The sequence below is a fragment of the Schistocerca nitens genome, chromosome 1, assembly GCF_023898315.1.
Source record: "Schistocerca nitens isolate TAMUIC-IGC-003100 chromosome 1, iqSchNite1.1, whole genome shotgun sequence".
Classification (NCBI taxonomy): Eukaryota; Metazoa; Arthropoda; class Insecta; order Orthoptera; family Acrididae; genus Schistocerca; species Schistocerca nitens.
Genome location: NC_064614.1, coordinates 743,974,206 through 743,995,668, shown reverse-complemented (window position 1 = coordinate 743,995,668; position 21,463 = coordinate 743,974,206). Strand labels below are relative to the sequence as shown.

Here is a 21,463-nt window from a genome sequence, read left to right as displayed (position 1 = left end):
ACTGGGCCTGGTATGAGACGTTCCCGGGGGCGGTCCACTGGAGGCCGAACCGCACAATAACCCTAGGTTCGGTGTGGGGCGGCGGTGGGATGGGTGGACTGCTGTGTCAACCACTGAGGGTTACGGCGAGAAGAAGCTCTCCGTCGTTTCTAGATCCCCGGTTTAATACATACATACATACATACAATCCCAAGAAGACGTGGTAATCTCTGTGTTGTAGTTAACAGTGATTTGCAGAGTATATGTGTAGTAGGAGTGATACATTGTCTTGCTTAAATAGTCCAGTGAAACTGTCAGAAAAAAAGCCTATATCTTGCAAAAGGTGGGGTAGAAGATTTTCTTTTTTTAACTCGTTTATATTGTTGGAAAGGTTACAAAACCAAGTTTTGCCAACAAAATTTCTCTTGGGAAAAATTTCTGCAGTCAAAAAACTTCGAAAATTTCGGACTTTTTTCAGTTTTTTTCAAAATATCTCAGTTTCATTTGCTCCTAACGCTTTGACGTCTATTTTATTTTTTAAAGAGCACAAAATTCTCTACAAATTTAATTCTTAGCATTTTTTTCTACTCCCAGTACTTAAGGCGCTACAGCGCGTCAAAAAATACCAATATTTCAAATTTCAAGCAAAGTGGCAAATTACCTAATTTTTGAACACTGTTATTTCAGTTTCTATTTGTGTAGTATGAACATATTACTCCTCATGTTATTCATTGGAATTTACCATCTCACTCTGCTGCAGGGCCAGGACAAACAGCATCATATTCAGTAATTGCGAACACATTCACGTCGGATTGCGTGAAGTTTATTTGTGTTACAATATGTAATACGATTGCATGCAGGTGCCGTACATTTTCTAAAGTTGATTGACGTTAATGATCAGTTATAAGAAAAAGTATGTAGGAATTGTTCTTTAGCGGACAAAAGCGTATTTATTCTTTGGCGGGCGGAATGCGATTATCTCTGGTGATTGTTCACAGCGCGCTGACAGCTATTAGCATACAACAATAAGGGTCCTACAGTTTGGAGTCGCTTCCATTCAGTATATGTTGTGGTGCTGAAAATGAGTATGTCTGACATGAATTTGTGTTTCATTTGCAAAAAAACTGTGGTGAGTGGTGGACGCAATGTGAAAAAGAAAGGACTGAGCACACTTATCGATTGTAGTGCTAAACGCAGGGAGTCTGCTCACACCAGTTTTTTGAAAACGCTCAGTGAAGTGATGGTGCATGAAGCATGCTACAAGAAGTACATTAATGAGAGAATGATAGCAGCTAGCCTTCGACATCCTCAGGAACCAACAGGCGTGCTACGTCGGTCGCAGGAAAAAGGTCAGTTCAATTTCAAAGAGAAATACTTCTTATGTGCAAAAGGGAATTCTTATGACTTTTTAATCAAGCAGTTAAGATTGCCATATGCCAAACGAAATTTTGTTTACAAAGTAATGAAACTGGAAGTCAATAGACAGTATTAGAACAGGCTAAACGACGTGGTGATGAATTTGGTCAACAAGTGATAGAGCGGATTCAAAATGTAAATGATTTGGTTGCTGCAGATGGGTGGTACCACAGATTTTGCTGCAGAAAGTTCTTTCACCGTTTTTCAGCTACTGGACAGAAACGAGGTTACCGACCTGCAACACAAGTAGATGAAGGCATGGAGGCTATATTTGCCTACTTGGAAACCAATACGGAAGGACGTCAGTTTTCTATGGACGATCTGTTAGAGCAAATACCCACATCACCTCGTCCTGATATTTGAACTGTCAAGGCTCGCCTTTTCCAGAAATATGGTGACGATGTGGTCATAGTTGAAACAGCTTCAAAGCCAGCAGTCGTATGTTGCAAGAATGTTGGGCACCAACTACTCAGTGAAAATTGGTACACCAAAATAATTCAGATCCTCAGCAAGAAAGACTACGAATCATATTAGACGATATAAGATCAGTAGTGTACGATATAAAACAGTACCCTCCCTCTGATAATTTTTTATGTGATGTAGAGTCTGTCATACCAGAATCTGTAAGATTGCTCTTTGAAACTATAATTTTGAAACACAAGCAGTCTCCCAGAAAATGGGGGAAAATATGTGTTTCTGTTGCTCTCGCACTCATGAGTGCTGCGAGGGCACGTTCATTTATTTTATCACTTTTGACTGATATTAGTGCATACTTGTACCGGAAGTTTGGCTCAAAACATCTCATCCAGGTTTTGTCTTCCCTTGGCTTTCCAGCATCTTATACGGAAGCTGCCCTATTGGAAGTGTCGTCAGTCCTTCAGCTTGACAACGAAAGACAACGAAGTGACGCATTTTGCCAATTTGTGTTTGATAATGCAGATTTCAATGTAAACACCCTAGATGGAACTGGTATTTTTCATGCAATGGGAGGTATAATGTGTGTTACTCCTCATGATGCATTGCTTCCTCAGAAAAATATTAAAAAGTTGAATCATCGTCCCTCAGCTCAACTTGTTAGTGAAACCGGAAAAAATGACATACAGACGTTCCACAGAACACAAGTTGGAGGGCTGAAGGCTATAAAAATTGAAGATTTGGACATAATTGCTCCTGCAAAAGGTGAGATCGTCATCTCAACAGCGGAAATTACATGGTTGTATTGTAAATGGTCTCAGAATGCAGTAGTTTCAGGATGGAATGGTTACATGGAACGCTTGACGGCATTCAAAGAATATGAACGTCCTAAAATAAAGTGTCTTCCATTTCTTAACTCATCACCAACCCATTAGACGATATAAGATCAGTAGTGTACGATATAAAACAGTACCCTCCCTCTGATGATAGCTAGAGATGCATGTAAAAGACATAATCAGACTACATTCTTGGTCACATTTGGTCAACCTCTGTATTGGAAGGCAAGGGATATTGTGGAGATTGACCTTCCTGAATTTCATAATGTGGAGGTCCGACTTGGAGGTTTCCATTTCCTTATGTCGTTCATGGGATGTATCGGTATGATCATGGGTGGAAGTGGATTAAAGGACTTATTTGGTGTAATATTCGTTGAAAACAGCGTTGAAAAGATTTTGTCAGGACAGGTATATTCCAGGGCTGTGCGAGCGCATTTATTGTGTCACCTTGCTTTGGCCTGTCAAGTGTGGGATCACACTGAGCTAACAGAAGATGAACGTGGGACACTGAATGACTTGTCTTCTCCTTGTGGTGAGTCAGAACTGTCAGTTGGCCAGGATACCAGTGTTCTTAGGGAACATGTCATAAAAAAATTTGTAACTGCCCTGAAAACGATTGAAAGTAAGGGACCCACAGCAAAATTATGAGTTCAGTACTACAAGATGGTCACTCTCATGAAACAATTTATTGAAGCGGATCGATCAGGCAGTTGGAAACTTCATCCTGAAAGCGTGCGAAAAATGCTTCCCTACTTCCATTCAGCTGGACATTTTATGTACGCTAAAATTGGCCACCTCTACTTACAGGATATGGAAAGACTCGAGGAAAAAATGGATTTATGAGAATATGAGAAGTTCACAACGAAAGGACATTTTACAATCCGGCGATCAGAAAAGTATTGGTCAGGGGTTCCTTCTGACATGACTATAGAACAAATATTGATGAGAACCATGAAGAGTTCTAGAGGACTTACTTCTGGCCGAGGAATTACGAATAGTGTATTAACCAGATGGACACTGGGTATGATTCACATGCAGAACATTTGTGAAGCAATTGAGTCGTATTGCGAAGTTAGCGCAGTAACAACAGAACAGCATGTAGATGCAAGAAGTTGTCGCATCGAACGAGATGGCATAGACTTGTGTAAGCTTCGTGATTGGTTTTCAGTGCACCCTCCCATCCCTGAAAGTGATTTTATAATGTCTATCAGCAGTGGTGTTGTCGGAACGGAGGATGTTAATGGTCATAAGTGTCACGAAGAGGGGGAAAAAGGCGTGAAAAGAATAGTTGGTGACAATTTCCACGATGTAAAGTTCCGTAGAAAAGATAAAGATGTGACTCTCCTTTCTGCGTTCAATTCTGTAAAATCTGGGAGTACTAAAATTATTCCTGTTGATCCTTTAACTCTTTTCCAAAGTATTTGTTTAATGAAACAAAGTGAAGAAGAGTTAAAAGCCTTTATGAAGTATGAACTTGCTCCTTACCCAATGTCCCTTTTCTCAGAAAAAGGCATGCGAAAAGGAACAAAATCTTCATTCTACAATGCCTTCGTTCCAGTGGAAGATGTGAAGTCAGGTGGACCGAGTAAATTTTTTGTCATTGATGGAGGGTACCTTATCCACAAAGTGACTTGGACTCGAAATGTTTGCTTCAAGTCAATAGCCCAAAGCTATGTTTCTTACCTGCAACGTCATTTTGGATCTCAATTTGCTATTGTATTTGATGGGTATCCATGTGAGGGAGACAAATGTAGCACAAAGAGTGCTGAGAGGATTCGTAGGTCCAAAAAACATTCTTTGGTTGACGTTGTGGTTGAATCAGAGATGGTGAACCAAGTCCCTCAGGACAAGTTCTTGTACAACGAACGAAACAAGATGCGTTTGATCACTCTTCTTAAAAAGGAATTTCTGGAGTGTAGCATTGAAGTGCACCAGGCACAAGAAGATGCTGACGTTATGATTGTAACATCTGCCATTTCAAGAACGAAAGATTTTGGAAGTGTTGTCATTGTAGGAGAAGATGTTGACCTGCTTGTGCTCATGACCGGTTTGGAGCAAGGTATTGAAAACCTATTTTTCTTAAAGCCAGGAAGAGGAAATGCAGAAGACAAGTGGTTTTCCACTGCATCTTACAAGTTTGACAGTGAATATATTCTGTCCACTCACGCCTTTAGCGGATGTAATACAACATCCGCTTTTTTTGGTCAAGGAAAAATTAAGTGCTGCAATATTGTTGCGAAAAATGAACACCTAACCTCAACGCTTTGCACGTTCAATACACTACATGCTACCCGTGAAGAAATAATAACAGCAGGAGAACAGGTTACTATCGCATTGTATAGTGGAGGTGTCAGCAGTTCCCACACACTAGACCATTTGCGATACCAACTATTCGCCAAGTCTGCCACAAAAAGCAAACTGAATCTTGCACGGTTGCCTGCTGTACAACATCATTCGTTGCGGACTTACCAACAAGTCCAAAGTTGGATGGGAAACTGGAAACCTCCTGAGAAACGGGGCTGGAATCACAGTGACCACGGTCCAATACCCGTTATAATGAGCCAAGATCCAGCACCTGAAGCACTTCTTCACATTGTTTCATGCTCATGCAAGCTGAACTGTGGCGGAGCGTACTCCTGCAGAAAAGCGGGTTTGAAATGTTCTTCAATTTGCAAGAAATGTATTGGGGTCAACTGTGAAAACGTGCCAAAATTTTTATATGAAGACAGTGAAGAAGATGTTATGGAGGATGTTGAGGAAACCGCTGACGAAATCAACGAACTTACTGAGGCTGACTCGCTGTTTAAAGAAGAGGTCAATCTCGGATCAACTCTATGTACAGACCCTGAATCCGTAACTCAAGGTGTTTCTGGTGACACTGAGGAACCTGGCCCATCAAAACGTTGGAAGTGATGCTCATATCTGTCTCAAGTGCGCTAAAGTGCGATATTACAAGTATTACACACCCAGAACTGTCAACATTTTTTAGTAACTGACAATGCATTTTAATTGTAATAAAGCTACTTATTTTTAATGTCAACTGTGTGGCTTTTATACACAAGAATAATTACCTACTTAATTAGGTTGCCTATTGCAGCTAATAATAGTTCAGTTTCCTGAGACAATTTATTTTGTGTGCGTGTGTGTGTGTGTCCGTGTCTCTTAATGATGTATTTTTATATTTATAGTTTTACAAATACCAGGGCTGAGGTGGGCCATAGCGAACTTCAGGTGGGTGACGTAAGAATCACAATAGTTGGGTGTCCAGCAATCCTTATGTTGCATGCAGAGAAATTGAATACCTGAAAGTGAGGTGGTAAATTCAAACATTTAACATGATGTATAATGTATTTATACTACACAAACAGAAACTGAAAAAATAGTGTTCAAAAATAAGGTGTATTGGCACTATGCTCAAAATTTGAAAAATTTGTATTTTTTGAGGCGCTGTAGCGCCTTAGATATTGGGAGTAGAAAAAATGGCAAGAATCAAATTTGTAGAGAATTTTGTGTTCTTAAAAAAAATAGACGTTAAAGCGATAGGAGCAAATAAACTGAGATATTTTGAAAAAACTGAAAAAAGGCCGAAATCTTCCAAGTTTTTTGACTACAGAAAGTTTTCCCAAGCGAAATTTTGTTGGCAAAACTCAGTTTTCTAATCTTTACAACCACATGAACGAGTTGAAAAAATAAACTCTTCTACCCCACCTTTTGCAAGGTATATCTGCTATTTGACTGGACTAAAAGTACAAATCATTTGGGACGAGCAGCGGGCTACCAAAGGAATACAAATGATCTGATATGAATTATTGCATTTTTCTCCGGTGTAAGACAATCGTAAACTTATCCAACGCAATATCTATCTCTAGTTCCGTTGCTCACAAGCGTATCGAGACATGAAAGTTTTCCACAGTTCAAGAAAATTAACGAGTGGATCATCTTCACCCGTTCACTCAAGCGTGTCACAAGCTATAATTTGCGACCTTCTTTATGTGTATTGCCTAAGGTGGAAAGAGCCTTCTATTCGAGAATTTCAAATTCAAGTCTTAAATTCGAAACTGATGATATGATAGACAAACGGCAAGAAGATAGTTTTACACCGATAACTTTAACCAGGAAATTACTTGTTGACATCGCTGTTTGTTGAGGACTAACAGTAAGGACACAGTTCGGAAGGTCTTTTACAGATTAAATAAAATTTAACAATCTCGACACAAAAAACAGAAGTCAAGGCTCTTAAAGATCAAGATCTGGTCTCAAAGAAAATTCTAATAAACCGCCAAAAAATAGAGACAGTGATTGAATTAAATTTTTTGGGAGATAAAGAAGATGAATGAATTCAAGTTCTTAGGAAATACTATCTTTTTCACAAACCTATAAGACCTACCGAAAAAAGTGAAAGATTAAGCTACATTAATGAGGCAAAATACAGAACACTGAATAGAAAGCTGAGGAAAGAGATCTTAATAACTTCTAGAAAACAAAGACAATACCATTTATAGTCTATGAAATGAACCCAGAATAAAATCTGCGGAAATGTTTTTCAGAATAGTACACTACTGACCAGTAAAATTACTACACCAAGAAGAAACGCAGATGATAAACGGGTATTCATTGAACAAATATATTATACTAGAACTGACATGTGATTACATTTTCACACGATTTGGGTGCATCGATCCTGAGAAATCAGTACCCAGAACAACCACCTCTGGCCGTAATAACGGCCTTGATACGCCTGGGCATTGAGTCAAACAGAGCTTGGATGGCGTGTACGGGTACAGCTGCCCATGCAGCTTCAGCATGATACCACAGTTCATCATGAGTAGTGACTGGCGTATTGTTACGAGCAAGTTGCTCGGCCACCATTGACCAGACGTTTTCAATTGGTGAGTGGTCTGTACAATGCGCTGGCCAAGGCAGCAGTCGAACATTTTCTGTATCCAGAAAGGCCCGTACAGGACCTGCAACATGCGATCGTGCATTATCCTGCTGAAATGTACGGTTTCGCAGAGATCGAATGAAGGGTAGAGCCACGATCGTAACACATCTGAAATGTAACGTCCACTGTTCAAAGTGTCGTCAATGCTAACAAGAGGTGTCCGAGACGTGTAACCAATGGCACCCCATACCATCACGTCGGGTGATACGCCAGTATGGCGATGAGGAATACACGCTTCCAATGTGCGTGCAGCGCGATGTCGCCAAACACGGATGCGACAATCATGATGCTCTAAACAGAACCTGGATTCATCCGAAAAAATGACGTTTTGCCATTCGTGTACCCAGGTTCGTCGTTGAGTACACCATCGCAGCCGGTCCTGTCTGTGATGCAGCGTCAAGGGTAACCGCAGCCATGGTCTCCGAGCTGATAGTCCATGCTGCTGCAAACGTCGTCGAACTGTTCGTGGAGATGGTTGTCGTCTTGCAAACGTCCCCATCTGTTGACTCAGGGATCGAGACGTGGCTACACGATCCGTTAGAGCCATGTGGATAAGATGCCTGTCATCTCGACTGGTAGTGTTACGAGGCCGGTGGGATCCAGCACGGCGTTCCGAATTACCCTCCTGAACCCACCGATTCCATATTCTGCTAACAGTCATTGGATCTCGACCAACGCGAGCAGCAATATCGCGATACGATAAACCGCAATCCCGATAGGCTACAATCCGACCTTTATCAAAGTCGGAAACGTGATGGTACGCATTTCTCCTCCTCACACGAGGCATCACAACAACGTTTCACCAGGCAACGCCGTTCAACTGCTATTTGTCTATGAGAAATCGGTTGGAAACTTTCCTCATGTCAGCACGTTGAAGCTGTCGCCACCGGCTCCAAGCTTGCATGAATGCTCTGAATAACTAATCATTTGCATATCACAGCATCTTCTTCTTGTCGGTTAAATTTCGCGTCTGTAGCACGTCATCGTCGTGGTGTAGCACTTTTAATGGCCAGTAGTGTAGCTGGCTGTAGACTATCTAATATGATAAGGTGCACAACAATAAGACACGAATTAGGAGTGAAAAGCACAAATGAAGCAGCCACAGAATGTATGAATAAATGGAGAGACTGTGTAACAATAGTGAAAACAGAATGCTACAATAAATTGAATTATCAATCAACAGGGAAAAAAATCAAGAGACACACCAACAGAGAGGTAGAGAGGTCAACTACAAACTAATCACAGACAATATAGTCACTAAACAAGAAATCGTATCAAGAAAATGCATAACGGCTGAAAAATTGGAAATCTGAACCTAAAAGATGACACCACAGGTGCGCGGCTGTCGCGTGCAATGCGGCTACCCACCTGCCTGTTGACCGTTCGGCCCTCGTCGTCCACGTAGCACCAGAGGAACACCATCGCCCCAGACGGAACTTCGGCCTGCAAACACATTCAGAATACCCCATAAATTACGGGCTGTATTAAGTACAGACGGCAATAGTAGTATTTACGGAAAGTTCGTTATGGACAATAAAATCATACCCTTCGTGCAAACAGCTGAAAAGATAGTTCGTGTGGACCTATAAATAAACAATTACACTGGTTGAAAAAATATGTGAATCACCCAGAAGACATAGACGTATCTCAGTGTGACTTAGTACATGTAGGAATCAACATGGATTCCTGAAGCAGCGATCGTGTGAGACCCAACTCGCTTTATGTGTTCATGAGATCCAGAAAATATTAGATACAGGCTCCCAGGTAGATGCCATTTTCCTTGACTTCCGGAAGGCGTTCGATGCAGTTCCGCACTGTCGCCTGATAAACAAAGTAAGAGCCAACGGAATATCAGACCAGCTGTGAGGCTGGATTGAAGAGTTTTTAGCAAACAGAACACTGCATGTTGTTCTCAATGGAGAGACGTCTACAGACGTTAAAGTAACCTCTGATGTGCCACAGGGGAGTATTATGCGACCAGGGACCATTGCTTTTCACGATATATATAAATGACCTAGTAGATAGTGTCGGAAGTTACATGCAGCTTTTCGCGGATGATGCTGTAGTATACAGAGAAGTTGCAGCATTAGAAAAAATTGCAGCGAAATGCAGGAAGATCTGCAGCGGATAGGCACTTGGTGCAGGGAGTAGCAACTGACCCTTAACACAGACAAATGTAATGTATTGCGATTACATAGAAAGAAGGATCCTTTATTGTATGATTATATGATAGCAGAACAGACACTGGTAGCAGTTACTTCTGTAAAATACCTAGGAGTATGCGTAAGGAACGATTTGAAGTAGAATGATCATATCAAATTAATTGTTGGTAAGGCGGGTACCAGGTTGAGATTCATTGGGAGAGTCCTTAGAAAATGTAGTCCATCAACAAAGGAGGTGGCTTACAAAACACTCGTTCGACCTATACTTGAGTATTGCTCATCAGTGTGGGATCCGTATCAGGTCGGGTTGATAGAGGAGATAGAGAAGATCCAAAGAAGAGAGGAGCGTTTCGTCACAGGGTTATTTGGTAAGCGTGATAGCATTACGGAGATGTTTAGCGAACTCAAGTGGCAGACTCTGCAAGAGAGGCGCTCTGCATCGCGGTGTAGCTTGCTGTCCAGGTTTCGAGAGGGTGCGTTTCTGGATGAGATATCGAATATATTGCTTCCCCCTACTTATACCTCCCGAGAAGATCACGAACGTAAAATTAGAGAGATTCGAGCGCGCACGGAGGCTTTCTGGTAGTCGGTCTTTCCGCGAACCGTGCGCGACTGGAACAGGAAAGAGAGGTAATGACAGTGGCACGTAAAGTGCCTTCCGCCACACACTGTTGGGTGGCTGGCGGAGTATAAATGAAGATGTAGATGTACACACCATTGGCGAGCATTTACATGATAAGAGTAGCAATTCTCGCTGACAGGAAGAACAGCCACTGGAGTGCATTAGTGTTGTTGGTACGAATGTTGTTACCAGGCATAGGAGGGTATGTTAGAGGAGTGACCAGCAGCACATGTTGAATGATCACTGTGAAGGACACGGGGATGCCGCGTAATCGTGTGAGACAGCGTTAACAGCACCTGACTGGGGTCTCATTGTGAATGTTCGTCCAGGCGGCAAGTCGATTCGCGCAGTATCCATATTTGTGGGACATTCATATGTTACACTGGTCCGATGTTGAATTGCATGGGAACGTTAAGGGCAGGCATACTAGTCGTCAAGTTTCCGGTCGACCACCCTACACATCTGCGCCTGCCATAGGAGAACAATAATGGACTGCCTGCAACAGTCTGTATCATCCTGCATCACTGGCGCGAGACTAGCAGAAACCGGTCTAGGGAATTACCGCCTCGTTTAGGATACCGTTAACACCACAGCACAAACGGACGCATTTGGAATAGTACCGCCGCTGGGAAGCGTGAACTGCTAATGAATAGCGCGTCTCTTCGTGTTCAGCTACGAAGCTCGGTTGTGCACTACCCTGGATAACCATCGCTGGCGAGTACAGTGGCAACCTGGTAGTGCTTCATTTCTTCCAATGTTTTGGAGAGGTAAAGCTGTGTTACTGCTGTTGTGCCGTCAGGGTTCCGTCCGAACACCATCAACCGTGATGTGAAGTCATACTTGATAGCTCTGTACATGACAGAGATGATGGCGATGTTTGGTTTGTGGGGCGCTCAACTGCGCGGTCATCAGCTTACGTACAAAGTCCCAATTTTGACACTGACCATTTTTTTTCGCAGTCCAATCTAGCCACTGTCACGAATGATGATGATGATGAAATGATGAGGACAACACAAACACCGAGTCCCCGAGCAAGGAAAATCCCCAACCCGGTCTGGATCGAACCTGGGACCCCGTGGTCCAGAGGCAGCGGACACACAATGACAGTGATTGTGGGTACCCTGACGGCGGTATGTCACGGACAACTTCGGTGTTCAACTGTTACCTCTTACGGGACAGCATAATGGTGCCAGTTTTCAATAGGATAATGTTCGTCCACACATGGCACGAGTCTCTATGAACTATGAGCGACGCTGAGGTGCTCCCGTGGCCACCGAGACTCCCAGATCTGACCCTGAAAGAACATGTGCGGATCCAGAGCGGACTCGACTCCGTCCCACTGCCACTATCCAGGATATCAAGGATCAGTTACAACAGCTTTAGAGCGTCTTGCTTAAAAGAGGAAACAACAGCTTTATGACCCACTTCCCAATGGAATTAATGCAGGCATCCAAGCCAGATGGAGTGAAACGTTATACTGATAAGTGGACTCATACCGCCAAGTTATCCGCCTGCTTAGCTGGGTGGTAACGTGCTTTCCTACCATATACTGGGCCCGTGTTCGATTCCCGGCCGGGTTGGAGATTTTTATCCGCTCGTGGTCTGGGTGTTGTGTTGTCCTCATCATAATTTTATCCTCATCAACGGCCGCAAGTCTCCCAATGTGGCGCCGATTGAAATAAGACTTGCACTTGGCGCCCGAACCCGAATGGGACCTCACGACCAACTATGCCATACGATCGTTCCATTTTCATCGCCAAGTTCTTTGTAGAGAGTCTTGATTTTGTAATCACATACCCAGTCAACCCGTCGTTTCATTTCGTTTATTCCTCCCCTTCTAGTTGCTTCATTTGTATAATAATTGTGAAGTCCTGGAACATCGCATCCAAACTATGAGAAGAACTTCAGCAAAACTGTAGTGGAGTAAACCAGACCTAACTAACGGTACAACTCAGTACATTAGGAATTTGGTGCTTACGTTTACTGAATGCATATAACAATCACTTGTTATCAGCAAATAAGGCACAACTTTAACAGAGACGAGGTACAGCATTTTGCGTCTGATTTAACACAAGCAATAAGAAATGTGTACCTCCACTGATTCTCAAATATGTAACATACGATAAATGAAAGCAGTACTCATTTGTGGGCGGAGCTACTGAAACAGAACTTATATGTTAGACCACAGAAATGTGGAAAATCGTGTAACGATCTTATTGTGACAGTAATAACGGTACAGTACTTATTGAGTAACCGTCCGAGCAACATAATGTGAATGCTCACGTATTCACGTATAGCTGGTTGTAGGAAAAGCAGATCACAGGCTGAGATTTTAAGAAAATGTAATTCATACGCGTCATAAGTGGCTTGGAAAACACTTGTTCGACAGACGTTTATCAGGTAGCATTAGTAGGCGAGTAGAAAAGATACGAACCAAGAGCGGTGCGTTTCGTCACCGGAGATAGTTTAATAAGCGTGAGAGCTTTACGAAGATGGTTATCAAACTCCTTTTCCGGACACTACAAGAGAGGCGTTGTGCATCATGGAGACGTTTACTGTTAAACCTCTGAGAGCGTAAGTTGCAAGGAGAGTCGGGCAAAATATTCACTCTCACATACCCTGTCAGTCCAAAAAGTTTCGACACTACATCAATAAAAAAGATAAACCTTAAGGGGGAGATTTTAATGTTTCAGGTGTTCCACATAGTCTGTCCCACTTGAGTACAAAGCACAGAGCGTTCATACAACGAATTGAAACTGTGAGAAAAGCCCTTATTTAGAACGCTTTTCAACTCTCGCGTCACATTAGCTTGAATGTGGAATATGTCGTCAAAGCGTTGATCCTTCATGCGAATTTCTGTATTTTGTCGTTTTCTGGTAGGCTCGTATTGATAACACCAAGTCTCGTCGGCTGTGATTATTTGTCCCAGAAATGAACTGTCCGCGTTTTGCATTTCAATCCAGTAACAGCAGGCGTTCACGTTTCGTCGTTTTTGTAAGGGAGTCGATGTATGCTGGGCAAACTTTGCACATATTTTTTTGTTCTTCAGAACATTCTGGATGATGTTGTGAACACTTTATTTTGAGAAAATACTGCATTGCGATTTGTCATATAACAACTTGACACAGTGCGACCGCACGTCGGCTACTTGCAACGGAATGGTTGGATGCACTTCTGTTATTTACAGTTGTTCAAGTCGCCATCACAGTGATTTCGCTGACGTCACTTACATGTTGGGAATACAATGACTCTCGTAACGTTTGGGAGGAACGGTGAATGTCCGACGAAATGACCGTGACTAGAGAATCAGTGAAAATGGAACTTGCATATCACTAGGGGTAAGATAGATACTGCCTACACGAAAATGCCTACATGAATATCAAGAGCTCAGGTGGAAACCCAGTTCTAAGCAAAGAAGGGAAAGCAGAGAGGTGGAAGGAGTATATGGAGGGTCAATACAAGGGCGATGTTCTTGAGGACAATATTATAGAAATGGAAGAGGATGTAGATGAAGCTGAAATGGGAGATATGATACTGCGTGAAGAGTTTGACAGAGCACTGAAAGACCTAAGTCGAAACAAGGCCCCAGGAGTAGACAACATTCCATTAGAACTAGTGATAGCCTTGGGAGAGCCAGCACTGACAAAACTCTACCATCTGGTGAGCAAGATGTATGAGACAGGTGAAATACCCTCAGACTTCAAGAAAAATATGATAATTCCAATCCCAAAGCAGGGGTTGACAGATGTGAAAATTACCGAACTACCAGTTTAATAAGCCACGGCTGCAAAATACTAACACGAATTCTTTACAGACGAATGGAAAAACTGGTAGAAGCCGACCTCGGGGTAGATCAGTTTGGATTCCGTAGAAATGTTGGAACACGTGAGGCAATACTGACACTACGACTTATCTTAGAAAATAGATTAAGGAAAGGCAAACCTACGTTTCTAGCATTTGTAGACTTAGAGAAAGTTTTTGACAATGTTGACTGGAATACTCTCTTTCAAATTCAGAAGGTGGTAGGGGTAAAATACAGGGAGCGAAAGGCTATTTACAATTTGTACAGAAACCAGATGTCAGTTATAAAGAGTCGAGGGGCATGAAAGGTAAGCAGTGGTTTGGAAGGGAGTGAGACAGGATTGTAGCATATCCCCGATGTTATTCAATCTGCATATTCAGCAAGCAGTATAGGAAACAAAAGAAAAATTCGGAGTAGGTATTAAAATCCATGGAGAAGAAATAAAAACTTTGAGGTTCGCCGATGACATTGTACTTCTGTCAGAGACTGCAAAGGACTTGGAAGAGCAGTTGAACGGAATGGACAGTGTCTTGAAAGGAGGATATAAGATGAACATCAACAAAAGCAAAACGAGGATAATGGAATGTAGTCGAATTAAGTCGGGTGATGTTGATGGTATTAGATTAGGAAATGAGACGCTTAAAGTAGTAAATGAGTTTTGCTATTTGGGGAGCAAAATAACTGGTGATTGTCGAAGTAGAGAGGATATAAAATGTAGACTGGCAATGGCAAGGAAATCGTTTCTGAAGAAGAGAAATTTGTTAACATCGAGTATACATTTAAGTGTCAGGAAGTCGTTTCTGAAAGTATTTGTATGGAGTATAGCCATGTATGGGAGTGAATCGTGGACGATAAATAGTTTAGACAAAAAGAGAATAGAAGCTTTCGAAATGTGGTGCTACAGAAAAATGCTGAAGATCAGATGGGTAGATCACGTAACTAATGAGGAGGTATTGAATAGAATTGGAGAGAAGAGAAATTTGTGGCACAACTTGAGTAGAAGAAGAGATCGGTTGGTAGGACATATTCTGAGGCATCAAGGGATCACAAATTTAGTATTGGAGGTCAGCACGGAGGGTAAAAATCGTAGAGGGAGACCAAGAGATGAATACACTAAACAGATTCAGAAGGATGTAGGTTGCAGTAGGTAATGGGAGATGAAGAAGCTTGCACAGGATAGTGTAGCATGGAGAGCTGCATCAAACCAGTCTCACGACTGAAGACCACAACAACAACAATGAAGATTTATGGGTGGTCTTTCTTTCCTCGCATATTTCTGTTGCACTGAGAAAGGGAGAAATTACATCGGTACCAGAAATACTCTCCACTATAAATCGTATGTTGGCCTCCGAATTGTAGATGAGGATGTTAACATGGATGCGTATAGCTGAAGACCATAACGCATGGAATAGATTAGTGAAGGTCTTTATCCCGCAGCAGCTGGTGATGCTAACAGTGAATAACGCATTTTTGTTAGGTTTTAGATTAAGGCGCTTGTTGTGATGAGGACTTACTGCTGTTTCAGAAATGAAGAGGAGTCGCATGTTAGCAAAAAAAAAAAAAAAAAAAAAAAAAAAAAAAAAAAAAAAAAAAAAAAAAAGCCGTTTAAAGTATCAGAGACAACAAAAACAGTCTTCCTTAATTGGAGAGTCAGTACATCAGTGGCGTGAGAACAGAGTGGTGTTAATTGAGCGGCATGCTAATGATAGGGTAGACTGCATGAGTGGACTTACCAGGTCCCTCGCCTTGCGGCTGCGGCGGTCCGTCATGATGACGAATCCGTCTGGCTCTATTCTCCTGAGGCGGACTGTACGAGCCGTCACCTTCCCGTCCCTAAAAAAAAAACAAGAATCTCAGCTTTACATAGACTTACGTAATGTAGTCGAATTAAGTCGGGTGACGCTGAGGGAATTAGATTACCAAATGAGACATTTAAAGTAGTAAAGGCGTTTTGCTATTTGGGGAGCAAAATAACTGATGATGGTCGAAGTAGAGAAGATATAAAATGTAGACTGGCAATGACAAGGAAAGCGTTTCTGAAGAAGAGAAATTTGTTAACATCGAGTATAGATTTAAGTGTCAGGAAGTCGTTTCTGAAAGTATTTGTGTGGAGTGCAGCTATGTATGGAAGTGAAACGTGGACGATAAAGAGTTTGGACAAGAAGTGATCACATAACTAATAATGAAGTATTGAATAGAATTGGGGAGAAGAGGAGTTTGTGGCACAACTTGACAAAAAGAAGGGACCGGTTGGTAGGACATGTTCTGAGGCATCAAGGGATCACAAATTTAGCATTGGAGGGCAGCGTGGAGGGTAAAAATCGTAGAGGGAGACCAAGAGATGAATACACTAAGCAGATTCAGAAGGATGTAGGTTGCAGTAAGTACTGGAAGATGAGGAAGCTTGCACAGGATAGGGTAGCATGGAGAGCTGCATAAAACCAGTCTCTGGACTGAAGACCACAACAATAGCAACAACGTATGCAAGCATATGTGCATTCTTTTTGAAAACGTGAGGCAGATTTCATATTTGTACTAGAAGGAAACTTCATGATCAGGAACAAATCTGATACATCACTACACAATTTGATAATCATTAAATACAGTATACTCCGTACTTGTATTAACTGTTAAAAAGCTGAAATAATTGTTTTGCGTGAAAGTTGCTTTTTGTTTTCGTCAGACTTACCATGATGGTTAAACCACAGGAAAAATAGATTTATGTATTGCAATTCGCAATAATGAATCTATCATTCAAGTACGATCTAAGTTTCGTCGCCACTTCAACAATAAGCCTTCCATAATAAAAGGAAAAAAACTCAACCTTTTGAAGTATGTATCCGTGAATGACGGGACACTGATTTCAGCTGGCTGCTCACGGGCAGCCAAATGAAGACGGAAAGTGATTGAAATCATTTCTCATCGTCAAATATTAAAGCGTGAAGATGTCATCATTGCATGTTCGTCTTAAAACCCGGCGTTATATTCGAGAAACAATTCCTACACACGGGATGTGGGTGTAGGTGTAGGATCTTTATCATAGTCTGCGGGCTTCAAGAGCGCCAGATCTTGAAACGTGTTTCCGGAGCTACATTAAGTCCGCCCCCACCCCCCCCCCTTCTCTCCCCCGTCCCACTAAATTGTGACCGGCACCATGTTTTTCTCAACTGTCCACGAAACGTTAAAAGCTCTCCTGAAAACGTATTAATACAGCGCAGTCCAATGAAACTAAACAGTATTTCCCAACTAAAAATGTGTGACATTAAATTTTTCATTTGTGTGGCCATAGTGTCCGTGGTTGCTTTATAATTCTTGAGGGTATTTCTGTTCTGTGGATGCAACTACAAAAATGCTTGATTTTTTTCACCAAATGCGTTTCGCTTTATTGAGGTGAAGCATCATCATTGGTCTGTAATTAAGTTATTTACATTTTGATTTGCTTTCAGTCGAAAAACAGTTCGTTAAGAAGAAGTTGATTTGTATTGTTTTTTACAACACACTTTTATGCACACCACAGAATATAGCGCTGCAGAACAACTAAAAATTAGACCAAAATTATCAGTGTCTGACGCAGAAAATCAGCGATGTACTAGTAGACGGCATTTGTCGATGTAAGCGAGCACTGACTGTTAGACAGTCTTCTACATTGAAGTAAGACATTAGCATTTGTGACGGTAACGTGATGTGTGGACAGGAGAAGTTTAATGATTCGTGGGACAGATGAGAAAGACAGGATGTTGGAAATGTTTTAGTGGCGAAGGATTGTTTATTTAGCTTCGTTGCACTGGGTTACTTTTTAATGTGTTATCAGAACTTTTAATATTTCGTGGACAGTTGACTAAGACATGATGTCGCTATATCTATGTTCGAGGAAACTTAATGTAGTTTCACTGTAGTAAACCTAATGACAGGAGCACGTTCTTTTTAAACTCGTAGTTCAACAAAAAAAAAAAAAAGCAATATCTCGTGGTCGAATGCAATAGGAAAAAGGGAATGTCCTGGCTGATTCACTGATTCATCGTCGCCCAGTCCAAACCGCTAAGGAAAAAACTTGAAATTTGGAGAGGTTGGTGATCTCATACTGTAGTTATCAAGTAAGAAGGGATTTTTCGAAACAGATGATGAAAGGGTTTTTGAAAATATGATGCTATTACGGCTATTTTGAAGCTAGAACTGCGAAAAATTGGTATTGGGTTCTCGACCAGAAATTAAAAAATACGTTTCAGCACTTACAGAAATTCAACCCATAAGAGGGTGATATGGTGTGTGAGAGTTTTTTAAATTAATTATTAAAGAATTACTAAAGCATTTTTAAAGCTACATCTATGAAATTTGATATTTGAGCTCTCGGACAGCAATTTAAATTTGTGGAATTTCAGTTCCTAAGGGGAAATAATGGAGGAAAGTTTTTATGGAATATTTCATTATGAAAGCATTTCTGAAGGTAAATCCCCGAAATTTTGAATTTGGCTTCTCGTCAGAAACAAGAAAACAAATGTTTTAGTTTTTATGGAAGTTAAAAGCCTAAGAAGGTGAAATACAGGATGTAAATTTTTATGAAAAAATGTCGTCAGATTGAAACATTTTTAAAGCTAAATCTATGAAAATTGGTATTTGACTTCTTGGTTAGAAATAAAAAAATGTGTGTTAGGGGATGAAAGTTTCTAACGAAATATCACCTTAAGAATCCAAAAGCTAGGATTAACATAAACCTCCGACTCCAGCTTACAGAATGGCTTTTTTTTTTCAGAAGTACATTCGGAAAAGACCACTGTTCTGTGGCCTTAACGAGCGTGAAAAGATTAGATCGTGTCGAAATTTAAGAACGAAATCAAAGAAACCTATTTAAAAATCACCACGACAAATCTGCTTTTTAAAAGTTGCATAGAAATAGAAACGGATTTTTAACACAATACATTTTCATCAGGCCTGATATATGCTCGCAAACGCGAGCGAAGCAGCGGTTACTAAGCTAGTTCACGATATTAGTGAACGTCTAACAACCGCTACGCAACGCCTGTGAAAACAGAGAACGTTGAGAAACCAGTACTTTGGGCAGACTTGTTACATAACGAACGAAATGCGTTATCAGATTTATTTATTCTTTTTTAACTAATATAAGCAATCAGAACACACAATATTAATTTTATTACAAAAACACGTACAGATTTCCCAAGTTCCGGATTGTACTTATTAATTTAATTCAATACTTATTTATATCTCGCTAAGTAAGATTTTTAATTTCGTAATGTTTCGTATTTTAGAATTACTCTAAATTATTGTAAAGTATTGAAAGATGGACTTTAAATGTATTATTACTCCATACAGTAACTGGCAATGTTCCGAAAAGCTCTGCTTGTGCACAATACTGTAGTACTTAGTTGAGGTTATATTCCCAATAATATTCTGTTTATTTTTGTGGAGTCGTTGACGCTGCGATTTTTCATAATGCATTACTCGCACCTCCTTTAAGCTACAGTGTCTTGGGTGCCTGGATTCATTACAGATTCCGATCCAAAATCAACGTCGGTACAGTAAAAATCATCACATTTTATGTGTGCATTGTTTTCACGGAGGTGTAATACGGGAAATTGTCATGACGTCACAAATCTGAAGCCGACGTCAGCCAGGTTGGCAGCCCCAAACATCAGCTTCTGGTGGAAGTGTTTTGATAAAAACAAATTTACAAGTGTACTAGTCGTTCCGATTATAGTCTAAAATACAAGAAAAAAAATCACATTTCATTCGGAAGTGGACTCGTTCAAGTGATATTTTCTTTTGTATACATCACTTTTAGTTGCTCTGGTTGCTTTTTCTGTAGAGATTTTATTTCCGTAATGTGATTTTGGATTTCCCATCAAGACAACTCTAAGAGCGGTGTGGTTGAACGGCTATGAGAGGGAAATATAGCAAAGCTTCCAGTCATTGCGAGAAATGTTCTCAGCATTTTCGGGAAGAGACATAGGCGGCATGTCAGTTTTGTCAATCCGTATTAAGGAAAGTGATGGATTACAAAAGCAGCCTTTTCACGTCACATACTTCGCTTCTTTTTTATTCGAAACGTGAAACAAAAGGAAGTTATGTTAACGAGGTTAAATGCGTCGTATTAGTGGATCAAATATGCCTTAAAAAAAGACATGAAAAGCGTCTAAAAATCCGTTCCTGACACTTCATTATTCACGAAAGTACTCTAATAGTTACTATTTAAAAGACATGTATGTAGTGCCACCTCCCCCTATTATATTTCCAAAACTTTTTTAGAAGAACAGGGACTTGGGCTCGCACACTGTAAGCTGCAAAACGAAAGAACGAGAAGTACAGAGAGCAAGGGGAACGTAACATTCTACTCTGTGTAAAACAATGTTATTGCACCCATACACATTTCACGCTAAGATTATAAGCACGTTCACAAGTACCTGTGGAAGCAGATAGACAATAATACTTTCCATAGTGGAACAGAAAAGAAACGAGTCGATTTTTCTAAGCCTCACTTCCCATTAAACCGAAGAGCAATGTCATCCAAGACTATAGCCACTGATAGGTATTCACTTTACTTCTTTTTATTAGACATTCCTCATTCACTACTTTCTTCGCTCTTGGGTGTGTTGTCGTATTTGCACGGGGCGATAGGCGAAATAATTTAATTCAAAAAAAGTTTCAAATGGCTCTGAGCACTATGGGACTTAACATCTGAGGCCATCAGTCCCCTAGAACTTAGTAATACTTAAACCTAACTAACCTAAGAACATCACACACATACATGCTCGAGACAGGATTCGAACCTGCGACCGTAGCAGTCGCGTGGTTCAGACTGAAGCAATAATTTAATTGCTGCCTCGGGTATTGTGAGCAATTGGCGCATGTGGAAGGGGGATCTGCGAGGGTGCAGGTGTAAGAACGCAAACGTTCCGTTAAGATAAGTCAGGCTGTAAATAATAGGTTTAAAACAATAGTTCACTGGTTTTCTGCAAATAGCAACTCTCTCTCTCTATCTCAATAAATAAATAAATAAATAAATAAAGGTTGCGTGTAAACGTGTAAAGTCCTAAATCTCTCATAACTGCACCACAAATGTAAAGCATAGGCTAAGTAGTAAGTGGGAATTCTCAAATGGGTATAGACATTCCTGACGATTTTAATTGAGCTTAGAGGCTTTTGGGCAACTGAGTTGTGCTACTTTCGCGCTTTCCTCATTGCAAGGCTTGCAGAAGACGTATTAGGCCCTAGTGAGCTAACATACGTACACTGGTGAGCCAAAACATTATGACCACCTGCATAACATATTCTTTG

The 21,463-nt window shown here is 41.0% G+C and overlaps 1 protein-coding gene across 1 annotated transcript in view; it reads right to left on the bottom strand.

Moving 5' to 3' along the window:
• Nucleotides 1-21,463, bottom strand: part of LOC126236949 (pyridoxine/pyridoxamine 5'-phosphate oxidase-like) — a 184,837-nt gene that overhangs the window by 39,229 nt on the left and 124,145 nt on the right. Inside the window, exons 3-4 of the mRNA XM_049946648.1 lie at nucleotides 15,907-16,006; nucleotides 8,956-9,030 (exon numbers count right to left, since the gene is read on the bottom strand). Coding sequence (XP_049802605.1) covers nucleotides 8,956-9,030; nucleotides 15,907-16,006 — 175 coding nt within the window. The remainder of the gene's footprint in view (nucleotides 1-8,955; nucleotides 9,031-15,906; nucleotides 16,007-21,463) is intronic.